The sequence below is a fragment of the Entelurus aequoreus genome, linkage group LG24 (genome assembly GCF_033978785.1).
Source record: "Entelurus aequoreus isolate RoL-2023_Sb linkage group LG24, RoL_Eaeq_v1.1, whole genome shotgun sequence".
NCBI classification, from domain to species: domain Eukaryota; kingdom Metazoa; phylum Chordata; class Actinopteri; order Syngnathiformes; family Syngnathidae; genus Entelurus; species Entelurus aequoreus.
Genome location: NC_084754.1, coordinates 12,592,317 through 12,616,612, shown reverse-complemented (window position 1 = coordinate 12,616,612; position 24,296 = coordinate 12,592,317). Strand labels below are relative to the sequence as shown.

General features: G+C 37.5%; 1 protein-coding gene across 1 annotated transcript; it reads right to left on the bottom strand.

Annotated features, from left to right (window-relative positions):
- On the bottom strand, nucleotides 1-23,965 carry uri1 (URI1 prefoldin like chaperone). The gene is made up of 11 exons (XM_062035322.1): nucleotides 23,565-23,965; nucleotides 16,250-16,284; nucleotides 12,962-13,040; nucleotides 12,626-12,761; nucleotides 11,710-11,801; nucleotides 11,573-11,630; nucleotides 10,157-10,352; nucleotides 8,773-8,977; nucleotides 8,539-8,690; nucleotides 8,204-8,450; nucleotides 1-1,895 (listed from the first exon to the last, which is right to left on the bottom strand). The coding sequence occupies exons 1-11, from the start codon at nucleotides 23,640-23,642 to the stop codon at nucleotides 1,707-1,709; spliced, it is 1,467 nt and encodes a 488-aa protein (XP_061891306.1). The 5' UTR covers nucleotides 23,643-23,965; the 3' UTR covers nucleotides 1-1,706.
- Between the last annotated feature and the right edge of the window lie 331 nt (nucleotides 23,966-24,296).

The following is a 24,296-nucleotide window of genomic DNA, read 5'->3' as shown; positions in this document are numbered from 1 at the left end:
CAACCCGTGCCTCTAAAGCCACATGCGGCTCTTCCATTCAAATATGTATGGAAATGGCAAAAAAATGGGGTGAAAAATGTTTTTTGTTTTAATATGGTTTCTGTAGGAAGACAAACACGACACAAGCCTTCCTAATTGTTAGAAAGCCCCACTGTTTAATATGTTTGTATTCATGCTTCACTGATGAGAGTATTTGGCGATCGTCGTTTTGTCCTACTAATTTCAACGGCCCTTGAACTCACCATTGTGTGGACTGTGACTCAACAGTTTGTTTACATGTGTCACTTTCTCCGACGCTGCCACAGATAGACGTGTTTGATGCCACTCCTTCTTTGTCTCATTTTGTCCACCAAATGTTGTATACTGTGCGTGAATGCACAAGGGTGAGCTTTGTTGATGTTATTGACTTGTTGGGAGTGCTAATCAGGCATATTTGGTCAGTGCATGACTGCAAGTTAATCGATGCTAACATCCTATTTAGGTTAGCTGTATGTACATATTTATGCCTCATTTGTAGGTATATTTAATTTCTACCTCTGTATACCTCTGTGTATTTAATTTATATTTGCATGTCTCATGACATATTATCAATATGTAATATTGACTGCATTTCTGATAGTTGTTAGTATGCCATGTTGTTCCAGACCACAGCAAACGTTACCCGGCTTGCAAAGATTGTAATAAATCCATTAGAAGAAGACAGCTTGTCATTTCCTTTAACTTGGACACACACATCTATACCTTTGGCCATTCTAAAACAGTAATTTCCAGGAGTTATCTCACCCTCTGAGGGTTTTACTAATGTTTTCCAATGTTGTAAAAATGTGTAGAATAAATATTATATTTCAACATGTCTGTCAACGAAGTTTTGCGTTAGTGTGCGACGCAGTCATTTTGATAGTAGGCTAATATAGCTAATCAGTTACTTTACACTTATATAAGACTGTTAAAGTCATTTTCATAGGCTAATATAGCTAATATAGACACTTACATCATGTGTCGCCATCATTATAACACTTGTATAAGTCTTTTAATTTTTTTGTGGCTCCAGACAGATGACTTTTTTGTATTTTTGGTCCAATATGGCTCTTTCAACATTTTGGGTTGCCGACCCCCGTCCTAGTGGTCTTTCAATTGTGCAGTTGCTGCTGTCATCGTGTTTATTAATATCTTTTGAGGAAATATTCCTGTTGAATATTATGGTTTCATGTAAAGTTTGCTCACAATTCTGTTCTGGATCAGAACAATTACTAGTAATGACAATATCAGACCATAACCATTTACACTGGGAGGAAAACTGACACGCTATTACTATGCGGCGTAACATCAATTTAGTTCCTGACAAACACTATGAACCAAGCAAGGACCCAGCCAGGTACATTGAAAGATAATTCCTACTAAAAAGCATGACTTGTATGCAAAATCATTTATTTTCCTTTTCCTTCCTCCCTTGTCTCATCATAATATTAAAGCTTTACGTACATTCGTTAAGCAGGTTCAAATGAGTTGTTTGGTTGACATGATGACAAGCTACACTGAGATTACAGTCCTACAACACCGTCAATAGCAAAAAAGAGGAACCAAATTGTTAGCTAGCCTTTATACCAACCTAAACCGTATATATTGTATCTATAGCCGATGATGCTAAATGATTTATAAAGAAAAGGAGAAGATGCTGACTGTTGGGGAGAAAAACACACACAGTGTCATTTCTGCTGCATCCTGGCAGCTTTGAACTTTGACACCCGTTTAACAGGCTGTGGAGGGGGCGCCGCGTCGGGCGCCACCTCCTCCTGTTTCCACTCCAGGATGGTTGGAAGGGCTGGCGGTGCAATGGTCAGATGGGGAACAGACAAGGGCATTGGCTCTTTTTCCACGACAGTACCTGAGAAGGCCTGGACAACAAAGACAGACGAAAGAAAAGAAACAGCATGGCATTAATTTAAGAATTCCCTAACCCATATTTGGCAATGTTATTTCCAACTTTCATGCATATGCTCCAACTGAATTTTTTTTTGCAGAAATACTCAGTGTCCCGATCAGTTCAGCAAACAAACCAGTATCGAATGATATCGGTTTACATCTAAACATCTTGTAGCCTGGATTCTTGTTACGTGTGCAAAGCTGGACAGCTCTTTTCTTATATTTTAATCAAGTCATTTACAAAAGCTAAACATGGTCTACTAGGGGTTAGCAGCTACACAACAGCTAAGCACACAAGCTCGACATACGTCATACGTGATAAGTGTCCTTAATTGAACAACACTTCAGTCCAAAACTTGATATTTATATCAAATAATTATAGTTGCATATTACTTAAGTCTGTAAGGCAGAAGCATATTAGAAAGTATCCAGTAACAAACGTGTCTGCATCAGAGCACTAATTTAATGAGTTATTGTGGGTTCTTGCCATTCCCACTCAATTTCAACTTAAAGACAGTGCATGTCCACCATAGACAGTTACAGGCTTCATACACCTTTTCCATGGGCAAATTCGAGCACTTTTTAAGGACTTTCAAGATCAATTTTCCAGTTTTTCCAGTACCCTTCAAAAGGCGAAAACCAGTGTGAATTAATCCATAGCCTTGTTGTTTGAGGTCACCAAATACTGTCTGTAGGAAAAATACGGAATATCGGCTAAAACCTAAGCCTAACATTGAACCAGCAGTTATCATTAACTGAATGGGGCATAGAAAATGAAGCAGTGTTTCTGTAGACTATTCAATGTCATTGGTGTTTGCAAACGTTTACTTGTTTGTTTGTATCATCATCATTCATGTATACATCATTCATTACAAGAAATAACATTAATTATTATTGTTTACTTGTTTGTTTGTATCATAATTCATGCATACATCATGTTCATTAAAACGACAACCTCCCGGCATGATGGACCGATGCACCACTGTCCTCTTGGGGGCGACACATACGTATGGCTCTGGCATGACAACCTAATGTAAGGGCTCGTGCAAAGCCAACAAATCTAGCATGTAGCTTTCATTTTTAAGGAAACTTATTTTATTTTTTTCCATTTTATAATTAGCCTACTGAGTCCGACTGCCAAGATATATGATGAACATTTCCAAGCATTTACAAGCACTTCACCCAAAATTCAAGCATTTTTCAAACCTTGAAAACACAACATTAAAATCCAAGCATTTTCAAGGTTTTTAAGCACCTGTATGAACCCTGAGTTAATAATAAATAGGTTTGTGTTTTTTCATACCTACCATTGTACTCTGAGTAACCTTTTCTAACATTCCACATGAGAAAATAATAAAATGATGTACTATGATTTGTGCTGATATCGTATCGGATCAAAATTGGTATTGGCCAGTACTCAAGGCTCTAATATCAGTATCATATCGGAAGTAAAAGAGTTGTATCGGGACACCTGTAATTGTTTCTCTGGGAGATGTATTGCAAACTCAGCAAATATGAAGTATCAGTTGTGTGTAAAGCCAAAAGTAGCTGATACCAAAAACTGTACCTTTATAAAAGTACCAACTACAGTGGTACAGAATTTGAAAATGTTGTATTTCTCAATGTTTTACACACAAACACACAAACTGGTCGGTACTCCACAGTGTTTCCCACAGGAATGCAACCAATTTGTGGCGTTGGGTGGGGTTGGTGAGTGGGGGCGGTTCATTGTCTACCTTGCTTAACTGGGTGCATTTAATTTTGGCACAAAAAGTGAGCAAAACACGGAAAAGCAAAACAAATATATTTAGAAGTACAACAAAAATGTATTTTGTCCCCCTTGGAGGGACAAGCTGTCGAAAATGGATGGATGGACTTTTTAATGTCACAAGACAAACCACAACTCTTTGAGAACAGCAATACCTGTTTTCATGTTAGTTGTTGCGGACGTTCATGTTCTTAAAAAGTGTTCGGAAAAAAGAAAAAAAAAAGTGTTCGATGACACCAGAAAAGACACTTTTTTAAAAAACACAATCCAGAAGTGTCTGACGAGTCGCTAAATCTAGCGCCAAAGTTGCTAAGTTGGTAGACTGGTGCATGTGGAGTGGGTTTCAGCAGAGTTTCAATGCCATCTACTGTACAGAGTTGGAACGACGAGCTGCATTGAAACAGTCCTGTTATAAAGTGCTTGTGACAGACGGGAAAAAAGGTAGCGCTAAACTGTATTTGTGGCTGACCAAATCCATTTGGGCAAATTAGTGTTTTGTAAACATTCCACCTTACAACATTTTTCCATGTAGACTCTATAGACAAAAAAAATGTAAATGAGAGTGTACATGGTAAATGTAAAGAGAGGGCAGGTGGGCCATTTTATTGCATATCTGCATAAAGTTTAGGATTAGTGTTTCAATAAATCATTCAATCAATCAATCAATCAATCATTCAATCAAAAATATTTGGGTGGTATGGCCTAAAATCTATATTGCAATATATATTGCACCCTCATGCAATAACAATATATATCACTACATATTACTTGGTATCTAAATAAAGTACCAATGATTGTCACACAGACACTAGGTGTGGTGAGATTATCCTCTGCATTTGACCCATCACCCTCAACCCCTGGGAGGTGAGGGGAGCAGTGAGCAGCAGCGGTGGCTGCGCCCGGGAATACTTTTTGATGATTTAACCCCCAATTCCAACCCATGATGCTGAGTGCCAAGCAGGGGGGTAATGGGTCGGGTATGACTCGGCCGGGGTTTGAACTCACGACCTACCGATGTCAGGGCGGACACTATAACCACTAGTGATAATAGAATTACCGTATTTTTCGGAGTATAAGTCGCTCTGGAGTATAAATCGCACCGGCCGAAAATGCATAATAAAGAAGGAAAAAAACATATATAAGTCGCACTGGAGTATAAGTCGCATTTTTGGGGGAAATTTATTTGATAAAACCTAACACCAAGAATACACATTTGAAAGGCAATTTAAAATAAATAAAGAATACTGAACAACAGGCTGAATAATTGTACGTTATATGACGCATAAATAACCAACTGAGAACGTGCCTGGTATGTTAACGTAACATATTATGATAAGAGTCATTCAAATAACTGTAACATATAGAACATGCTATAAGTTTACCAAACAATCTGTCACTCCTAATCACTAAGTCCCATGAAATCTTATACGTCTAGTCTCTTACGTGAATGAGCTAAATAATATTACCGTAATTTCCGGACTATAAGCCGCTACTTTTTCCCCTCGTTCTGGTCCCAGCGGCTTATACAAGGGTGCGGCTTATTTACGGCCTGTTCTTCTCCGACACCGACGAAGAGGATTTCGGTGGTTTTAGTACGCAGGAGGAAGACGATGACACAATGATTAAAGACTGACTTTTCATATACCGGTAGGCTGGTTATTTTGATAACGTACAGGTGAGCACTTTGTATTACTTTGCACCGTTGTATTATTTGTACTCTGCACGAATGCTGTTCGCCATGTCAAAGATGTGAAAGTTTGATTGAATGATTGAAAGATTTATTGTTAATAAATGGGACGCTTTGCGTTCCCAAACAGTCATCTCTGTCCCGACAATCCCCTCCGTGGTAGCAGGAACCCCTATATACTACGGTAATTACACATCAAAACCCTGCGGCTTATAGTCGGGTGCGGCTTATATATGGAGCAATCTGTATGTTCCCCTAAATTTAGCTGGTGCGGCTTATAGTCAGGTGCGGCTTATAGTCCGGAAATTACGGTATTTGATATTTTACGGTAATGTGTTAATAATTTCACACATAAGTCGCTCCTGAGTATAAGTCGCACCCCCGGCCAAACTATGAAAAAAACTGTGACTTATAGTCCGAAAAATACGGTATTTCATAACAGGTTACAAAGGCTCCTAAATGGCTGCTGACATATGCATCATTTCCAGTTGTATTAATTTGTTAAAACTATTACTAATCTGTTTGTTAATTTACTGTTAATATCTGCTTACTTTCTGTTGTAACATGGTTCTATTTACACTTCTGTTATAATGTAATAAGCACTTATTTTTCTGTTGTTTGGATACTTTACATTTACATTTTTGGCAATACTAAAACTTTTAAAATCGATTCAATAACAAGAAGTTGCAGGGGCAGTATTGGTCAATACCAATACTTAAACAAATTTTCCGAATCATTGAATGATTACATTTTTGATCACAACTATACTCAGACAAAAATACAGGATGGCAGTGGAACAATATCAAATACATATTTAAATTTTCTCCTACTATTGGCTTTGGTTTTTGCCCTTGAAACTCTCCTGTGTCCAGGGACTTATTTCCTGAGTTTATAAACAACCAAAACAACATATGATATTTTTTGATAATGAAAAATATCCGCCTGCCTTTGTTTAAGGGCTCTGCCTGTGGTTACCATATCTTTCTACAGCGTGTAGTGTAGCATGTTAACTATTCCTGGTCCTCCATGCTAATTGGAATAAACATATTTTATTTGCCGCCATGGAGACGAGGATAGCTGACTTGGAAGTGCCATTGCACTTCGGGGGGACGTTAGCCCCTAGCAAGGACGCTACAATGCGTTGAGGGCACGTTTGTTGGCTTGTCGCTGTCAAATTTGCGGGACACAGATAAAATGTGCGCTGCTGCTACATTAATGCAGTGTTTAGTGACCAGCAGGTTCTCGTACATGTGCCCGACGGCGCAATAAACATACAAAAATACACAGAACGACCAAAATAATTTCCAAAATCTTCATTAGCTTTTGACCAACAATCATAGAGAAATTATGACTTTTGTGTTAAGTATGTCAACTGCCTCCAATGTATTTGTAATCACTGTATGTATCACTCTTTATGTTTTATTCTAACTGATCTTTCTTTTTTGTAACATGCTGAGTGAATAGGTGTACTTTTGTAGTTATTTCCCCATATTTCTGCACATTAACTCAGATATGTTAACACTGGCAAGCAGTAGAGAATTTGGAGAGATTTTTGGTCCAGAACAAATTTTGCTTTATTCATTATTGATATATTTCTTGCCACATTATGTTGTATATTCTTATATGAGATTTCCAGTTAATTTTCTCATCTATTACTACACTGAAAATGTGGATACTTTTACTCTTTCTCTAAATATTTGTATTTGTACTTATCTTCAACTTTTACCGAATAGCATTATTTGTTTTTGTCAAACCATCTCTTAAATACATTAATTCATTCTGTAATTATTTGTATTAGCTTCTTATAGAACCTTTATTTAACCAGTTAAGAAACCCATTGAGATCAAGACCTCTTTCACAAGGGTGACCTGGCCAAGAGGTCAACAGCACATGTCACAGAGCAGTTTCAAAAAAGTAATACGTTAAGACATACATTTTAAAATACATAAAAGAGAACTGTAAAACAATAAAGATTTACACCTTTTAAAAACACAGGCACTGTGCAAACGTCTCTCGCTGTCTGTACTTCAGGACAGAACGGAATGCTCCAAATGGAAGTAGTTCAGTGAGTTTCAGTTTCGTCTGCAATGCATTCCATGCCATAAGGGCAGCAATGCCAAAAGCTCTTTTGCCAAATTCAGTCCGTACATGGGGGACAGTTCAAACATACAAATTGTTAGAGCGCAATGCATAAGAGCTGCTTTTTCTTTGTAACAAAGTACACAAGTATGGAGGCATTAAACCTAAAAGAGCCTTATAAATGATAGTCAGCCAATGTGTGTATCTGCGTGCACTCAATGAAGATAAGTCTGACTTATCTTCTTTATGTTCTCTCCTATACAAAATGCAGATGTTGTGTCTTGTGTTTACCTCGCACAAGACATTGTAGTTGGTGGCTCTCCAGTGTTTGACGGCAAACCTTCTCTTCCCATATTTGTCTTCTTTCCGGGTTGCGGGGAAAACGATGTTAAAGATTTCCATAATTCACGCGGGTGGAGCAGCCCCACGCTGCACAACTGCACATTTTACACACTGAACAACTAACGAGGTAGCGCCGCAAACTCAAAGTTGGTAGCAATCTTGACTGATCATTGAGGAGATCGCCTGAAACCTGTTTGCCATACTCTCTCTATACACGACTGTGCTTTATGATGTAAATTACTGTTACCTACAGGACTGCAATAGAACAGTAACTTCTTAATTTTAGATAAATCAATTGGAAGGTGATATTTACAGCGCTGTCAGCTTGCATCCTCTCCTTGTTGGTTGGTGAAAACGAGGCACGAAGACAATAAGAGTAAGAAACAAAGTCAGTGCTGCTTTACCTCAAATCGTCCAGTGGGATGCGTCGGCATTCCTATAGGGCTGTCCTCCTCTGTAAGGCCGTCGCTGGCACTGTTGTCACTGGGCATGGCCTCATCGTGACTGAATCCACGGCACAGCATGCGTCGTTCTTCGATGTCGGCCGCGCTGCTTTCGCTTGTGTCACTGCACACGCTGTTCTCCCGGCTACGCGACTTCAGGATGGACTTCTTGGGGATGGGCGCGCCATTCCTTAAATCCACATACAGCCTAAAGGATGAAAACACAGTTAAACCTTGAAAATACCCCTGGATGTAGAACTAGTTGCACTAAATGTAGTTTGATGGCACTGACAAACCTGTAGATGTCTGCAGGTGTTTGAATTTTGTGAACTTCACGATGAGAGTTTCCAGTGCGGTGACCGTTTTTCTTTTTTCGTTTTGAATTGTCCTTCGGTTCTTTCCTATCGCTGAACTTCAGCATGGTGTTCTTGCTTGTGTTGATCCTCACCTACAGCAAACAGAGACCGATTTGGCAAGGAAGCTATAAAAGAGAGTCCAAAACAAGGCAGCTGTGCAGTTAACGCACTGACCTTTTTGGGCTCGACCGTGTGAGAGAAATAAATGGTCGGCAAACTGCTGTCTTCCTCATCGTCTTCTTTTATGACTTCACGAGGGAGCGGGCTGCCATGGGGTCGCAGTCCATTCACCGGAGGACAGGAGTCTGTCTCGGTCTGCTCCTCCGAAGAAGATGACGACGACGTGTCCTCGCTCACAAGGTCTGCATGGTCAGACAACCTGAAGGAACACATTTAAATGACTCAGAAGAAAAAGTATATTTTTTAAAAAAAAGATGGGTGTGGTGTTGCCTTGGGCCCCAAGATTTTCATAAAAAACATCTCATAAAAAAATATCAATAAATTTTTATTTTATTTAAAACATTTTTTGTCTCAATATGTGAACAATTTCCATAGATAACAAACTATGCAGTTGGTATATTTATCGATTTAAAAAAAACTTTTGACACAATTAACCATGACATATTGTTTAGGAAAATGGAAATGTATGGTCCCAGAAGGGCGGCTTTATATTGGCTAAAAGTTTCATACAAAACCGTTTCTGAAAATATGTCAGGAGATTTAACTATGGTGTCCCACAAGGATCAGTATTGAGTCCCCAAAAATGTATCATCAATGACATTTGTAAGATATTAATTGAAGTTTGTGTTTTTTGTTGACAAAACAAATCAAATATTGTTTTTATTCTGGGGAGGACATGAAGCAGCAAGATTAAATTAAAACGTTGGTTTGACAAAAATACATAATCTTTAAATTTGGTCAAAAACAAAATTAAATGTAAAATTGGAAATCAATAACCCAGCTTGAAAGATCATATGAAAGTACATTAATTATATCCTGTATTTACACACTAAATATTGTTGTATACGGTCATTATGTGTTGTATTGTAATAAAACAATCTGATCTTTATACCTCAATGATGGAGCAGGTCATCATGAGCTTTTGCTTTTTCCTGCTCCATTTTCCTTTTTTTTTTCATTTTCTTTCAGTATTACTACTGTTTTTTTCAGATTACAATATTGTATTGGAGATGCTATTTTGTTTGAATTATGTAGATGGAGGGAAAGTTTAATTTGTTGTGTTTGAAATACATGAATGAAATGAAAACAAATAATGAATACGCTTCAAAATACAATAACATGCTTTATCAATCATTATTGTTTTTGACAGCCCCTCTGCTCTTACTTCTCACGCAATGGACTATTATTCCATGCTACTGTGCATCTCCAGACTAGATTCCCAAAGACCAACCAAAACAAATCTGTTGGCACGGTTAGGAGAGGTTTTTTTAAAGTTGTAACAGTTCCTAAAAACATGCTAAATTACCATGTTGTTTTTGGTATGTGGAGAGCCCCAATGACTAGGTATCGGGCACCCGAATGACTAATTATGACATACCTGTCATGTTCATCTTGCAGATCCTCCAGTTTCTCAAGTTCATCTAATCGAGCCCACAACTCCTCCTGAGTCATAAAGCCCTTTGTGCTCCCGTTTTGTTGGGTCTCTTCTCTACTTTCTTCACTTTCCTCTTCCAGATCCAACACAGCGTCCAGCTTGGCCTTTGAATGCGGTTTGTGAGCCACTCTATGCTTTCCTGTTAGAAAGAATAAAAGGTTCACCAAAGTTTGTTTAAACTCCAATGTGATTTGAGTTTGAGTGGCATTAGGCCTGGGTGATAAAATTATATCGATATAGAGTACAAGCCAAAAGTTTGGACACACCTTCTCATTCAACGTGTTTTCTTTATTTTCATGACTATTTACATTGCAGATTGTCACAGAAGGCATCAAAACTATGAATGAACACATGTGGAGTTTAGGGCTGCAACTAACGATTAATGTGATAATCAATTAATCTGTCGATTATTACTTCGATTAATCGATTAATAATCGGATAAAAGAGACAAACTACATTTCTATCCTATCCAGTATTTTCTTGAAAAAAAACAGCATACTGGCACCATACTTATTTTGATTATTGTTTCTCAGCTGTTTGTAAATGTTGCAGTTTATAAATAAAGGTTTATTAAAAAATAATAATAATAATAATTATAAAAACATTTTTTAAAAACTCTGCGCATAGCATAGATCCAACGAATCGATGACTAAATTATTCGGCAACTATTTTAATAATCGATTTAATCGATTAGTTGTTGCAGCCCTAGTGGAGTTATGTACTTAACAAAAAAAGGTGAAATAACTGAAAACATGTTTTATATTCTAGGTTCTTCAAAATAGCCACCCTTTGCTCTGATTACTGCTTTGCACACTCTTGGCATTCTCTCGATGAGCTTCAAGAGGTAGTCACCTGAAATAGTTTCCACTTCACAGGTGTGCTTGAAGCTCATTGAGAGAATGCCAACAGATATCTCGCAATACTTTTTGCGAGATCTCGCAAAAGTTTTTTTTTCCTATGTCAGTGAACCGGAAGTAAAACAGACACAGTGATGGTGAACCGGAAGTGAAACAGACACAGCCATTACCCATCATCTGTGCTCTGTTGTGGGACCATAATACGATTTGATGTCTTTATATGTTAAGCCAATACTAAAATAGAAATCAATAAACTTCTCCCACGGATGATGAGTAGGCTCTTTCACTTCCGGTTCATTATCGCTGTGTCTGTTTTACTTCCGGTTCACTGACAATAGAAAAAAAAACTTTTGCGAGATCTCGCAAAAAGTATTTTTTTCCCTCCACGTGCCTTTAGGGGCTCCGTACATATCAATATCAACTGATAAGAAAAAAACAATTGCGATATGATTTTTTCCAAAATTACCCAGCTCTAAGTGGAATCCATAAAAATAAGCGATACCTTTAGTGGTCTCGTTTTTTCCGACCTCCTCTCTGATGTCAATGTAGCCCCCCTTTTTCTAAAACACAAGCTTAGTCTGTAAAAGTGTGGACATTTGAATGTTTATTCTGCGGTGACTTGAATGAAAAGCAACGTACGGATGAGATGTTTTCCCAGTCCTTCACCATTCCAACTCTTGCTTCAAAGTTTTTCCTTGTCTTGGACAAACCATCCAGTTCGCTCCTCACGTCTGCAACAAAAGGTTAGGCAAGATCTAAATGAGCGTCGTGGTTGCTGGTGGCAAACCGATGAAGTACAAACGTGGCTGCAGGCCGTACAAAACTTAACATTTAATGATTGTTTCAAAGTCGAGGGGCGAATTATGACTCAAACCGCACACAATATCCTCTGCCCTGAATACCACTTCGGATCATTAAATCTTCACAACAATTAAGCCCTTTTACAAAAAGCAAGCAGAGAGCTCTTGTTTCCATGGCGATCGGGAGCCCCTTCAGTGTGTGCATCAAGTGGAAGTGAGAAAAGGTCAAACACGGGAGGCCCGACAAGCCCGTCGCTGTCTGACACATTTCAGCTTGCTATGTTTGCATTGCGGCACTTAGCTCTGTAATAGCAGGGCAGGCTGGGGCACACAATATTTGGGATGGGGGATGTGAGGCTGCACATTTCTGCGTCACTTAACACTCTAACAACATTCTCATCAGGGATTTTTAAATGCCCCCGGTGGATCTGATATGAGAATTCAGCTTTATTTGTTCACTTAGATTAAGCAACAGGACTAACAGTGTATTGACATTTCAAAATGTCACGTGCAGGAGATATTTTGACCTGGAAGTAATCCTACATTGGGGATTACACCCAGCAGATTTAAAATATTTCAACAAAAGAAGAAGCAGCAACTTTTCCACATCATTTTTAAAGCACTGCTTTGATTAATGCAACATCGCCCTCTGCTGGGTTCAGCCGTGCATCGTTTGACATGCAGCATGAGTCAATGTGGCACTTTTTCCAGAGTGTGAAACAATCAAAAGACAAACAAAATTAAACAAGTCTTACACTTCATCCTGTGGTCGACGAGTTTCTCAGCCTGCTTGGCAGAACACTTTGCAAACCAGTTGTCACCGAGCAACACGGTGACCTCGTTCGAGTGCACCAGCTTCCCGGGCATGAAGGCCAAAGTGCCGAATGGCACCTGTTCACGGGGGTGAGGATGGAAAAAAAACAGAAGATGGGGAAGAAGAGAAACCATACGCATGTTAGCAGGTCAACAGAGTTGGAGAAAAAAAACATAAAACAAAAAAATCGGTCACAATTTGCCTGTCAACAAGCAGCAAGTATACATCAAAATGTGTGCTTTAATTCTGGTGTATGTTAAATAAACTGACAACTTACCATGATGTCATAAGACACTTTATCCGGAAGATTTTTGAGGCGGTCTCTCAGGGCTTCATAATCACCTGAGAGCTTCTCCCTATACATTCACAAAGACATAATGTTAGGCTAGCTTTAGTAAATATGTTGGCAACTACTTTGCTTTAGCCATGAAAATGACACATTGTAATAGAAGTTATGGGTGAAAATTTACAATACCTTAATTCAATTGGCCACAAGATATACCGTTATTCAATTAATTTAATAATGATGAAAAATACAAATGTATAATGGTATTTAATATGCAGCTTGGTGGGTTTAAAATAAAAGTGTACTGTACTTTCTAGTAGGAAAATTTTGAAAATGTACAGGTGAAATGCAAAAATTTTTAATATCGTGCAAAGGTTTGTTTATTCCAGCAATTTGATTTACAAGATGAAACTAATATGACTGACGCAAAATATTTCAAGCCTTCTTTTGATATAATTTGGATGATTTTGGTTTACAGTTTATGAATATTTCGTATTGAAAATTTCAGAAAAAATTGAGGGGTTTAAAAAAAAAACTGTAAGCCATGATCATCAAAATTATAAGAATTAAAGTCTGAGTGAAAAAGTGATTAGGTTCAAGAATGAACATACAGTACAGGCCAAAAGTTTTCATGACTATTTCCATTGTAGATTGTCACTGAAGGCATCAAGACTATTATGTTATGTACTTAACAAAAAAAGGTGAAATAACTGAAAACATGTTTTATATTTTACTTTCTTCAAAATAGCCACCCTTTGCTCTGATTACTTTTTTGCACACTCTTGGCATTCTCTCGATGAGCTTCAAGAGGTAGTCACCTGAAATGTTTTTTACTTCACAGGTGTGCTTGAAGCTCATCGAGAGAATGCCAACAGTGTGCAAAGCAGTAATCAGAGCAAAGAGCAAAGGGTGGCTGTTTCGAAGAAACTAGAATATAAAACATGTTTTCAGTTATTTTACCTTTTTTGTTCAGTACATAACTCCACATGTGTTCATTCATAGTTGTAATGCCTTCAGTGACAATCTACAATGGAAATAGTCGTGAAAATAAAGAAAACGCATTTAATGAGGAGAAGGTGTGTCCAAACTTTTGGCCTGTACTGTATGTATGTATATATATATATATATATATATATATATATATATATATATATATATATATATATATATATATATATATATATATATATATATATATATATATATATATATATATATATATATATACACTATATATATATATATATATATATATATATATATATATATATATATATATATATATATATATATATATATATATATATATATATATATACTGTATACATATATGTATGTATGTATGTAACTTTTGAACGGTAGTGTGTATATATATATATATATATATATATATATATATATATATATATATATATATATATATATATATATATATATATATATATATATATATATATATATACACTACCGTTCAAAAGTTTGGGGTCACATTGAAATGTCCTTATTTTTTAAGGAAAAGCACTGTACTTTTCAATGAAGATAACTTTAAACTAGTCTTAACTTTGAAGAAATACACTCTATACATTGCTAATGTGGTAAATGACTATTCTAGCTGCAAATGTCTGGTTTTTGGTGCAATATCTATATAGGTGTATAGAGGCCCATTTCCAGAAACTATCACTCCAGTGTTCTAATGGTACAATGTGTTTGCTCTTTGGCTCAGAAGGCTAATTGATGATTAGAAAACCCTTGTGCAATCATGTTCACACATCTGAAAACAGTTTAGCTCGTTACAGAAGCTACAAAACTGACCTTCCTTTGAGCAGATTGAGTTTCTGGAGCATCACATTTGTGGGGTCAATTAAACGCTCAAAATGGCCAGAAAAAGATAACTTTCATCTGAAACTCGACAGTCTATTCTTGTTCTTAGAAATGAAGGATATTCCACAAAATTGTTTGGGTGACCCCAACTTTTTGAACGGTAGTGTATATATATACTGTATATAGTGTTATGAAAATTACTTTAAAAAAGTAATTAATGATAGTTACTCTTTACGAAACAAGTAACTGAATTACAAACATAATTACTCTTAAATACATGTAACTAATTACTAGGGAAAGTAATGTTTGGCTGTGTTTGTTCTCTTTATATTTTCTTTTGCCAGTCTACATTAAGAAGAAGACAGTTGAGAAGACAACATCTACTGCGAAACATGCAAGTTTTGGCGCATCAGCTTATGGTATGTAAAATGTGTTTCATTGAGGGAAGTCATCATACATAAGCACTGTTGGCGTAAACGCACTTTTTGTGTCTTTTTACGCATTGAAATTAGAAAGGACGCACATTTCCGGAAGTCCACAGATTTTTGTTTTTTACGGACCCCGCCTTGTCCGGGTCAAAACTCCGGTTTACTTTTTTTTTTTTTTATCGATTATCGCTTTCCGACTGTGTTTTGTTTTGTTTATATTTGCCGAGTCAAATTTCCGTCCCCGTTTATTGCGTTTTTATTGGTCAAAGTAATTTACTCTCTGGTACAATTTCTTACATTTTGATTCACCGAAAGTTTTATCAATCACAAATACTGAATTTCCGGTATTAGGACTCCCGCGAATTATTGTTTTCGTCATGGCTAGTAAAAAAATCCCAGAAGCGAAGCTTCAATGAAAAGTGGCTTCAGGAGCCACTTTTCAGCAAATGGCTCACTTATGAAGATGGAAAGATGTTTGCACGCCATGTAAACGGGCTGATAAAAAGAACACCTTTACGACCGGGCGCACTGATTTTCAATTATCCAGCCTCACCAGGCACCAAAAAACATCATGTAACACCTTTCCTGCTTGTCGGCTCCCAGACCGTGGTCGAGGAGCGCAGGGGAGACGTTCCCTCCAGGGCCGATATATTGTCGGGGGTAACACCCTTCACTTTGGTCGGAATAACGAGGCCGTTGGTTTGTTACAACTCTTTATTTATGTTTTCCACAAAGCCAACCGGACATCCACTATGCTATTAACACTCCTGAACATGCTAGCACTCCCTCTCCTAACTTGCCCACTCACTTACATACGTCACTCACCCCACATATTGACATTCTTAAAGCACTCGATATCTAGGGAGGTATCCAAGATCACTTTGTTTTGAGGGTTGTGCAGCCCTAACACTTAGCCCTCCCCCCTTACCTGGCGGATACATCGGAATAACGTGAACGCGTAAAAAAACAGTGTTCGGGGCAAAGACAAGGGGAAGGGGGAGTATTCGGATTGGGCCTTAGAGTTGCTTACCAATGCTGCATCCGCTGCTCGCAGTCCTTCACCACCTGTTATCATTTGGACGCACAAAGTCACATCAATCACATAATCTGTGGATCATACAATCAGCCGTAAATTCTGTAATAAAATTGTGTTTGAGGAATATTACCTACTTACGAGAAGATTACCCAGTTAGAAGAGGTTTCTCTCTGACAGATAATGTGGAACAGCAAGCTATTCTTACACTGGGATACATAATTCTACCTCATCTTATGATGACAGTGGTCTACCATCTGTCTATCAGCAAATACAATCCACAGATAAAACATGTATAAAAATGAATGTTGCACATTATTCATTCACTGCTGCAAGGAAGTAAAACATAAATACAATTTCCCTCCGTTTTGAGCCACACTTACAAAGTGGTACAACTTAAAGTTTCTAGCTTGGAGTGGTGTAGAAAAACACATTTGTAAATGTAAATGAAGTGCAGAAATACAGTACAGGCCAAAAGTTTGGACACACCTTAATTTAATTCAGTGCGTTTTCTTTATTTTCATGACTATTTACATTGTAGATTATCACTGAAGGCGTCAAAACTAGGAATGAACACATGTGGAGTTATGTACTTAACAAAAAAATTTGAAATAACTGAAAACATGTTTTATATTCTAGTTTCTTCAAAATAGCCACCCTTTGCTCTGATTACTGCTTTGCACACTCTTGGCATTCTCTCGATGAACTTCAAGCGGTAGTCACCTGAAATGGTTTTCACTTCACAGGTGTGCCTCATTAAGAGTTGATTAGTGGAATTTCTTGCTTTATCAATGGGGTTAGGACCATCAGTTGTGTTGTGAATGAGAAGGTGTGTCTAAACCTTTGGCCTGTACTGTACATCAGATCACACTGTGTATGCACATTATGATCTAATTAATTATTATTTAAAAAAATATATACATCAATTTATAAGACACACACACATCCACTGTGGATTCAGTCACAGCAGCCTGTGATGTATATGGCATACAGGAGACCTCCATTATGGCACAGCTGCGCAACGTTTATCTTTTCATGTGCAGCGGAAGCATTTAATGTTACATCTCTGTAAACGATCATATTCTGGAAGTAAAAGACATCAATGTGGAAAAACATGCTCAAAGTCTGTATTATTCATTAAAATAGCTTGAATAGAGGAATTGATTAATGCATTTATATTTTCCCCGTAATCAGTCCAAAAAAAAAACTGTATACTCAAATACTCATCCTATAGAAAATAAAACTAATTATGTGTATTGGCGAAGGCTGGATTTTTTTTACAAAGTTCTTTTAAACTTAATTTCCCTTAGTAAATAAATAAAGCATATTCATCAATTTACTGTATCTTAGAAATGCGAGTACACACATTTTAAGCAACTGTTAAATCAACTATTTTCTCAGGGGACAATGCTATGAGAAGGAAATGTGTCAACAACTTAAGAGTAGTCAGTGTACAGCTTGGAAAGCAATATAGATGTACTGTTTTCCAAAAATAAACTTGGTATCACGGTCAATTCCCCAAATCATGTATGTTCTAAATCGATTAATCACAATTAAATTCGATCTACAAACAAATATAAAAAATGTCTCAAATCTGTTACAAAATATTTTTCTCTTTACCATAAAGAACTTTAGACAGTTTAAACTTTCTAGGGTCTCAAAAGTGCAGTTTTGGAAAAAGAAAGGAATGGCAAGTGGCAAATCGGCAGCCACGCTTCCGTCAGTCTACCCCAGGGCAGCTGTGGCTACGAAAGTAGCTTACCACCACCAGGTGTGAATGATTGATGGGTTTTTAACATGTAAAGCGACTTTGGGTACTTAGAAAAGCGCTATATAAATCCCAGGTATTATTATTATTATTATTATTATTAAGTGGAAATGTGTTTGTATTGCAACATTCCATTACTGCAAATTGCGTTAAAAGGGAACTGCACTATTTTTTTTTAAAGTGTGTCTATAATTTACAATCCTTATGTAAGCCAAGAACACACATGTTTTTTCTTTTGTTATGCATTCTAACTTGTAAATAAACGCTAGCAAAACGATGGAGCTAACGGGAGACTAGAGGTATTCTACTGCGCCCTTAAAGCCCTCTAAAAAAAAATTTCAAAAACCGGCAACAATACTCCATTTACATCTTGTGACCTGAACATTAACCAAGTATTAGCAATATTGTTATTATAAGCACTAACACAGAGTATAACTACTTTGAGCGGCGCCGTGATCACAGAGAGGTAACTTGCTTATTATGCAGCCACACTAATGACATACAGAGCTGCTGCATCGCCTCTGAGTTGATAAAAGTTAATTTGAGATTATAAATCATGCCTCTCACTTATATAGTAGAAGGTTGTGACCCATTACCGAGAAGTTGGTCAACTTTGACATTCAACTTAGACCTGAAGATGGCGAGAAAGAAACAAAAAGACGCTTGTTTGTGTCACCTTTTTTTTTTTTTTTACCTTCGTGCAGCGTGAGGATTATGATTAATTCTTCATCTCAACGGGAAGATATGAACATCCCATCAGTCGGCATCCAAGTGGGAGCAGACATTGTACAGTAAGTGATTGTTTAATTATGTTTGTAGTTTGTATTTCTTTTTTAGCACTTAGCAATAGTGCTACTTGCTGGATCTACTTCTCATTCAGCATTTAAACTTGTAGCTCATCCACCTTATACAGGCTCAAAAATATAAGGTGCTGAATCATTATTTGTCCCAAAGTATTCGATGTTGTGTTTCGTAAAGTCTGCCATGATTAGTAGTTGTTATTGTAAAAAGGCACTAGTGAACGTTGTGATAAGTCTTTGCAATTAATACGCCGCGGTATCCTTAATATTAGCAAAATACATAAATATTACATGATATTATGAATGTACCTGTTACTACATTACATATATACCAGTGGTGTGCTGTCAGCGCCAGAAAGGCCTTCTCTGCTGGCCTAACATAACCAGAAATCATGATCATAATTAAAGATAAAAGTATTTTTTTAATTTACTTTCCTTAAATATCTGAAAGTATTAATTTTCTCTTCATGTCATATCATGCTCCTTCCAGCGCTGTTGTTTTTAGGTTATAGAGATTTTATCCAATCAGAATTCAGCTAGCTTACGTTGCCATGCTGTACCAAATCTGCCCGAAGCCTTCAGAATCAACAATGCGGGCGTCTGTGCACTGTAAGTGAACGGGGACATACAGTTGATAGACAGTTGCGATAGCCAATCAGATCACGAGTTGTTGTCAGTAAGGCCTTCCAGCTGGCCTAAGGCAGATATATAGTGATGTTATGAGCTAGGTAACATAAGAACTCAATTACCCAGCATGCCACAGTAGTGACGTGCATGCGCAGTAGCCCCATTTAGCAGCTGGATGTTTTTGATGAGCACGCTGTGGAGTAAACTTTTAAGAACTCAGCCAACACGCCTCGTCTGCATATTTTATGATACACATATATTTGCAAGGCCATTTTCTAGAAGGATATTTAAAGAGAAACTACAACTTGTGAGACGATGTCGGCCAACCACGGAAGCTCGAAGGTGTGCTACAAATTATAAGTTCAAATATTTTAATTCTTTATTTTTTCACCTTTAATATGTTTTTTCCAATTTAAAATTTTGACAGTACCACATAAGATATGTTTTATTTGATCCAATGCCCAGTAGTGCGTAAATGTGTTTCTGTATATTATTTCTCCGGCAATGGTCATGTGGTGACATAAATGATGGTATTTTGAGAGGTAATCATTGAAGTCGGACATCACTGAAGGCCTAGGTGGGAAACGCACGGCCCGCCACTGATATATACAGTGTGTATATAAAACGTTCTTTGAGGTTTAGGATGTTTTTAGAGTGCTTATAAGCGGAATACACAAAATCTCATTCGCTCCGTCATTAGCTGACTTTTGCTAGAGTTTATTTACGAGTTAGAATGCATTGAAAAAATATATATATATATATATATATTTGTGCTTGTCTCACATAAGGATTGTGAATTATAGAAAGGAAAAAAAAAAAAAAAAAAAAAAAAAAAAAAAAGCGCAGTTACCCCCATCATATTCTGTATTCTGTATATGTATAATGTGTGTCACTAATAGAAAAAGTGGAGGAGTTCAAGTACCTCTGAGTCTTGTTCACAGGTGAGGGAAGAGTGGATCGTGAGATCGACAGGCGGATCGGTGCGGCGTCTTCAGTAATACGGACGCTGTATCGATCCGTTGTGGTGAAGAAGGAACTGAGCCGGAAGGCAAAGCTCTCAATTTACCGGTCGATCTACGTTCCCATCCTCACCTATGGTCATGACCTTCTGGTTATGACCGAAAGGACAAGATCACGGGTACAAGCGGCCGAAATTAGTTTCCTCCGCCGGGTGGCGGGGCTCTCCCTTAGAGATAGGATGAGAAGCTCTGTCATCCGGGGGGAGCTCAAACTAAAGCCGCTGCGCCTCCACATCGAGAGGAGCCAGATGAGGTAGTTCGGGCATCTGGTCAGGATGCCACCCGAACGCCTCCCTCGGGAGGTGTTTCGGGCACGTCCGACCGGTAGGAGGCCCGGGGAAGACTCAGGACACGTTGGGAAGACTATGTCTCCCGGCTGGCCTGGGAACGCCTCTGGATCCCCCGGGAGGAGCTGGACGAAATGGCTGAGGAGAGGGAAGTCTGGGCTTCCCTGCTTAGGCTGCTGCCCCGGCGACCCGACCTCGGATAAGCGGAAGAAGATGAATGGATGGACTAATAGAAAAAGTTGATCAAATCAAGTGTCTGGAACTTTAAACACTGTGACAGTTTCCCACACAGCGGTATGTGGGTGTTGTGATCTGCGTCGGCACAACCCAGTTTGTTTGTTTTGATTAATACGCACGTGTTGAAAAGTGCAATTTCTATGTGGATGTGCTCCAGCACCACCCGCAACCCCAAAAGGGACAATCGGTAGGAAATGGATGGATGGATGGATGTGCATTTATTCAAAAAATAAATTAAGGTTATAGCACGCAGAAAAATGGTTGTTTATTTCAACCATTTTTCCTAAAGTATTTATTGAGGCTATAAAGTGTCCCATTAATCGATTAATCCAACAAATGAATCGCTAGATTAGTCGATTACTAAAATAATATTAAGCCAAATAAAAGTAAGCAGAGGGTGAATGCAAACTGTAGGGCTGTGAATCTTTGGGTGTCCCACGATTCGATTCAATATCGATTCTTGGGGTCACGATTCGATTATAAATCGATTTTTTTCGATTCAAAAACGATATTTTTCTGATTCAAAACAATTCTCTATTCATTCAATACATAGAATTTCAGCAGGATCGACCCCAATCTGCTGACATGCAAGCAGAGTAGTAGATTTTTGTAAAAAGCTTTTATAATTGTAAAGGACAATGTTTTATCAACTGATTGCAATAATGTAAATTTGTTGTAACTATTGAATGAACCAAAAATATGACTTATTTTATCTTTGTGAAAATATTGGACACAGTGTGTTGTCAAGCTTATGAGATGCGATGCAAGTGTAAGCCACTGTGACACTATTGTTCTTTTTTATTTTTATTTTTTTTTATAAATGTCTAATGATAATGTCAATGAGGGATTTAATCACTGCTATGTTGAAATTGTTACTAATATGGATACTAGGGGTGTGGGAAAAAATCGATTCGAATTCAAATCGCGATTCTCACGTTGTGCGTTTCAGAATCGATTCTCATTTTTTTTTTTTTTTGATTTTTTTTTTTTTTTTATTTATTTAAAAAATATATATATTTTTTATTAATCAATCCAACAAAACAATACACAGCAATACCATAACAATGCAATCCAATTCCAAAACCAAACCCGACCCAGCAACACTCAGAACTGCAATAAACAAAGCAATTGAGAGGAGACACAAACACGACACAGAACAAACCAAAAGTAGTGAAACAAAAATGAATATTAACAACAGTAACAACATTAGTTACAATTTCAACATAGCAGTGATTAAAAATCCCTCATTGACATTATCATTAGACATTTATAAAAAATAAAAATAAAGAACAATAGTGTCACAGTGGCTTACACTTGCATCGCATCTCATACGCTTGACAACACACCGTGTCCAATATTTTCACGAAGATAAAATAAGTCATATTTTTGGTTCATTTAATAGTTAAAACAAATTTACATTATTGCAATCAGTTGATAAAACATTGTCCTTTACAATTATAAAAGCGTTTCACAAATATATACTACTCTGCTTGCATGTCAGCAGACTGGGGAAGATCCTGCTGAAATCCTATGTATTGAATGAATAGAGAATCGTTTTGAATCGGGAAAAAAAATCGTTTTTGAATCAAGAATCGTGTTGAATTGAAAAAAAAAAAAATCGATTTTGAATCGAATCGTGACCCCAAGAATCGATATTGAATCGAATCGTGGGACACCCAAAGATTCACAGCCCTAATTGATACTGTTGTTGATGATATTCATTTTTGTTTCACTACTTTTGGTTTGTTCTGTGTCGTGTTTGTGTCTCCTCTCAATTTCTCTGTTTATTGCTGTTCTGAGTGTTGCTGGGTTGGGTTTGGTTTTGAAATTGGATTGCATTGTTATGGTATTGATGTTTATTGTTTTGTTGGATTGATTAATAAAAAATTTAAAAAAAAAAAAAAAAGTTTTAAATCGATTTTTGAAAAATGAGAATCGATACTGAATCATAGCCTACAACGTGAGAATCGCGATTTGAATTCGAATCGATTTTTTCCCACACCCCTAGCAAACAGTACATCAAATTGTTCAAATGGTTAAGTGCATTTTAATATTGTCAATCTAAACAGAGTATTGCATGAATATTTAGTTTACTAGCATTGTGTACTCCCTGTATTTGTTGCATGGTCTCATGTTATTGCGACTTGTAAAAGTAGAGCAGGGGGGGGGGGCGTTGACGTGCTAACATGCTAGCGTTAGCTGCTGCCTCGCTAGCCAGCCAACAAGCTAAAACACTTACTTTCGTTTTCTACCAACAAACACTTAAAAATGAAGCTAGCAACATACGTATTAGCGCACAGTTACAAGCAAAGTGCGCACTTTCGTTTGGGGGGGGGGGGGATTATGTAGATTAAGTTTAAAGAGGCTGTCAAGGACGGAAGGAAGTTTCTGGAAAATTAAGAAGCGTAATCGTGTCAGGGGGTACAGTTTGAAGGAGACATGATTAATATGCTTATTTTATTGTTTATTTATTGCATAAATATCACTATTCTGTGGTCCACCGCGTGGTCAGCAGCTGAGGCTTGACTAGTTCCGTTAAAGCCAGCTAATCGCTTTGTGTCTTTTTTTTATTACCTTTTCGTGTTCCTCTCGGAGCCTGACAACTCCACCGGGATCCTCCATGTTTATCATACTCTTTTCAGCCGTTGTCATCCCAAATGCACGGAAAAAGGGGGTGTTTAATGGGTGGGTAAACAACGCTCAGGGGTTGTTGTGAGTCCTAAAGAAGTGTTTATGAATGCAGCACAAGCTTCTCCTCAGACCCACTTTCGTAGAAATCATCAACGTGTCAGCGGTAGTTATCCAGACTTTCGGAAGTAATAACATCTCACACTCTCATTTCAGAATGTGTGCGTTATTCCCCCTCCAAAAAAATAGCAAACGTTTAAAGATATCCAGAGAAACTGATTCTTCGTCGACGTCTATCTGCGCCATGCACTTGCAATACTAAGCAGAATAACTGTAGCCGAATGGAAACATCCGGTTTCATTTCCACTTTCCTTCCAGTATAAAAGATCATGCTTGAGTTATAATCAATTTATCCCATGATAAAACAATTCAGTGATTCTATCAACAGTCTATCAGTGTTTGTTTGTGTCAAAAAACATCACGTGACTTTTGTTCAAGTATTACTGGCAAATACGTTTTACACTGGAACGTGGTCGTACTTCAACTCTTATTTTGAAGAATCCTTTTCGGGTGGGTTTTCTTTGTCATAGCCAACTTTACTCAGCTTCTTGTATTGTGGGTCATTGTGCACCTCCAAGCTGATGTAAACATCAACAAGCAGCTTCTCAAATTTACGCA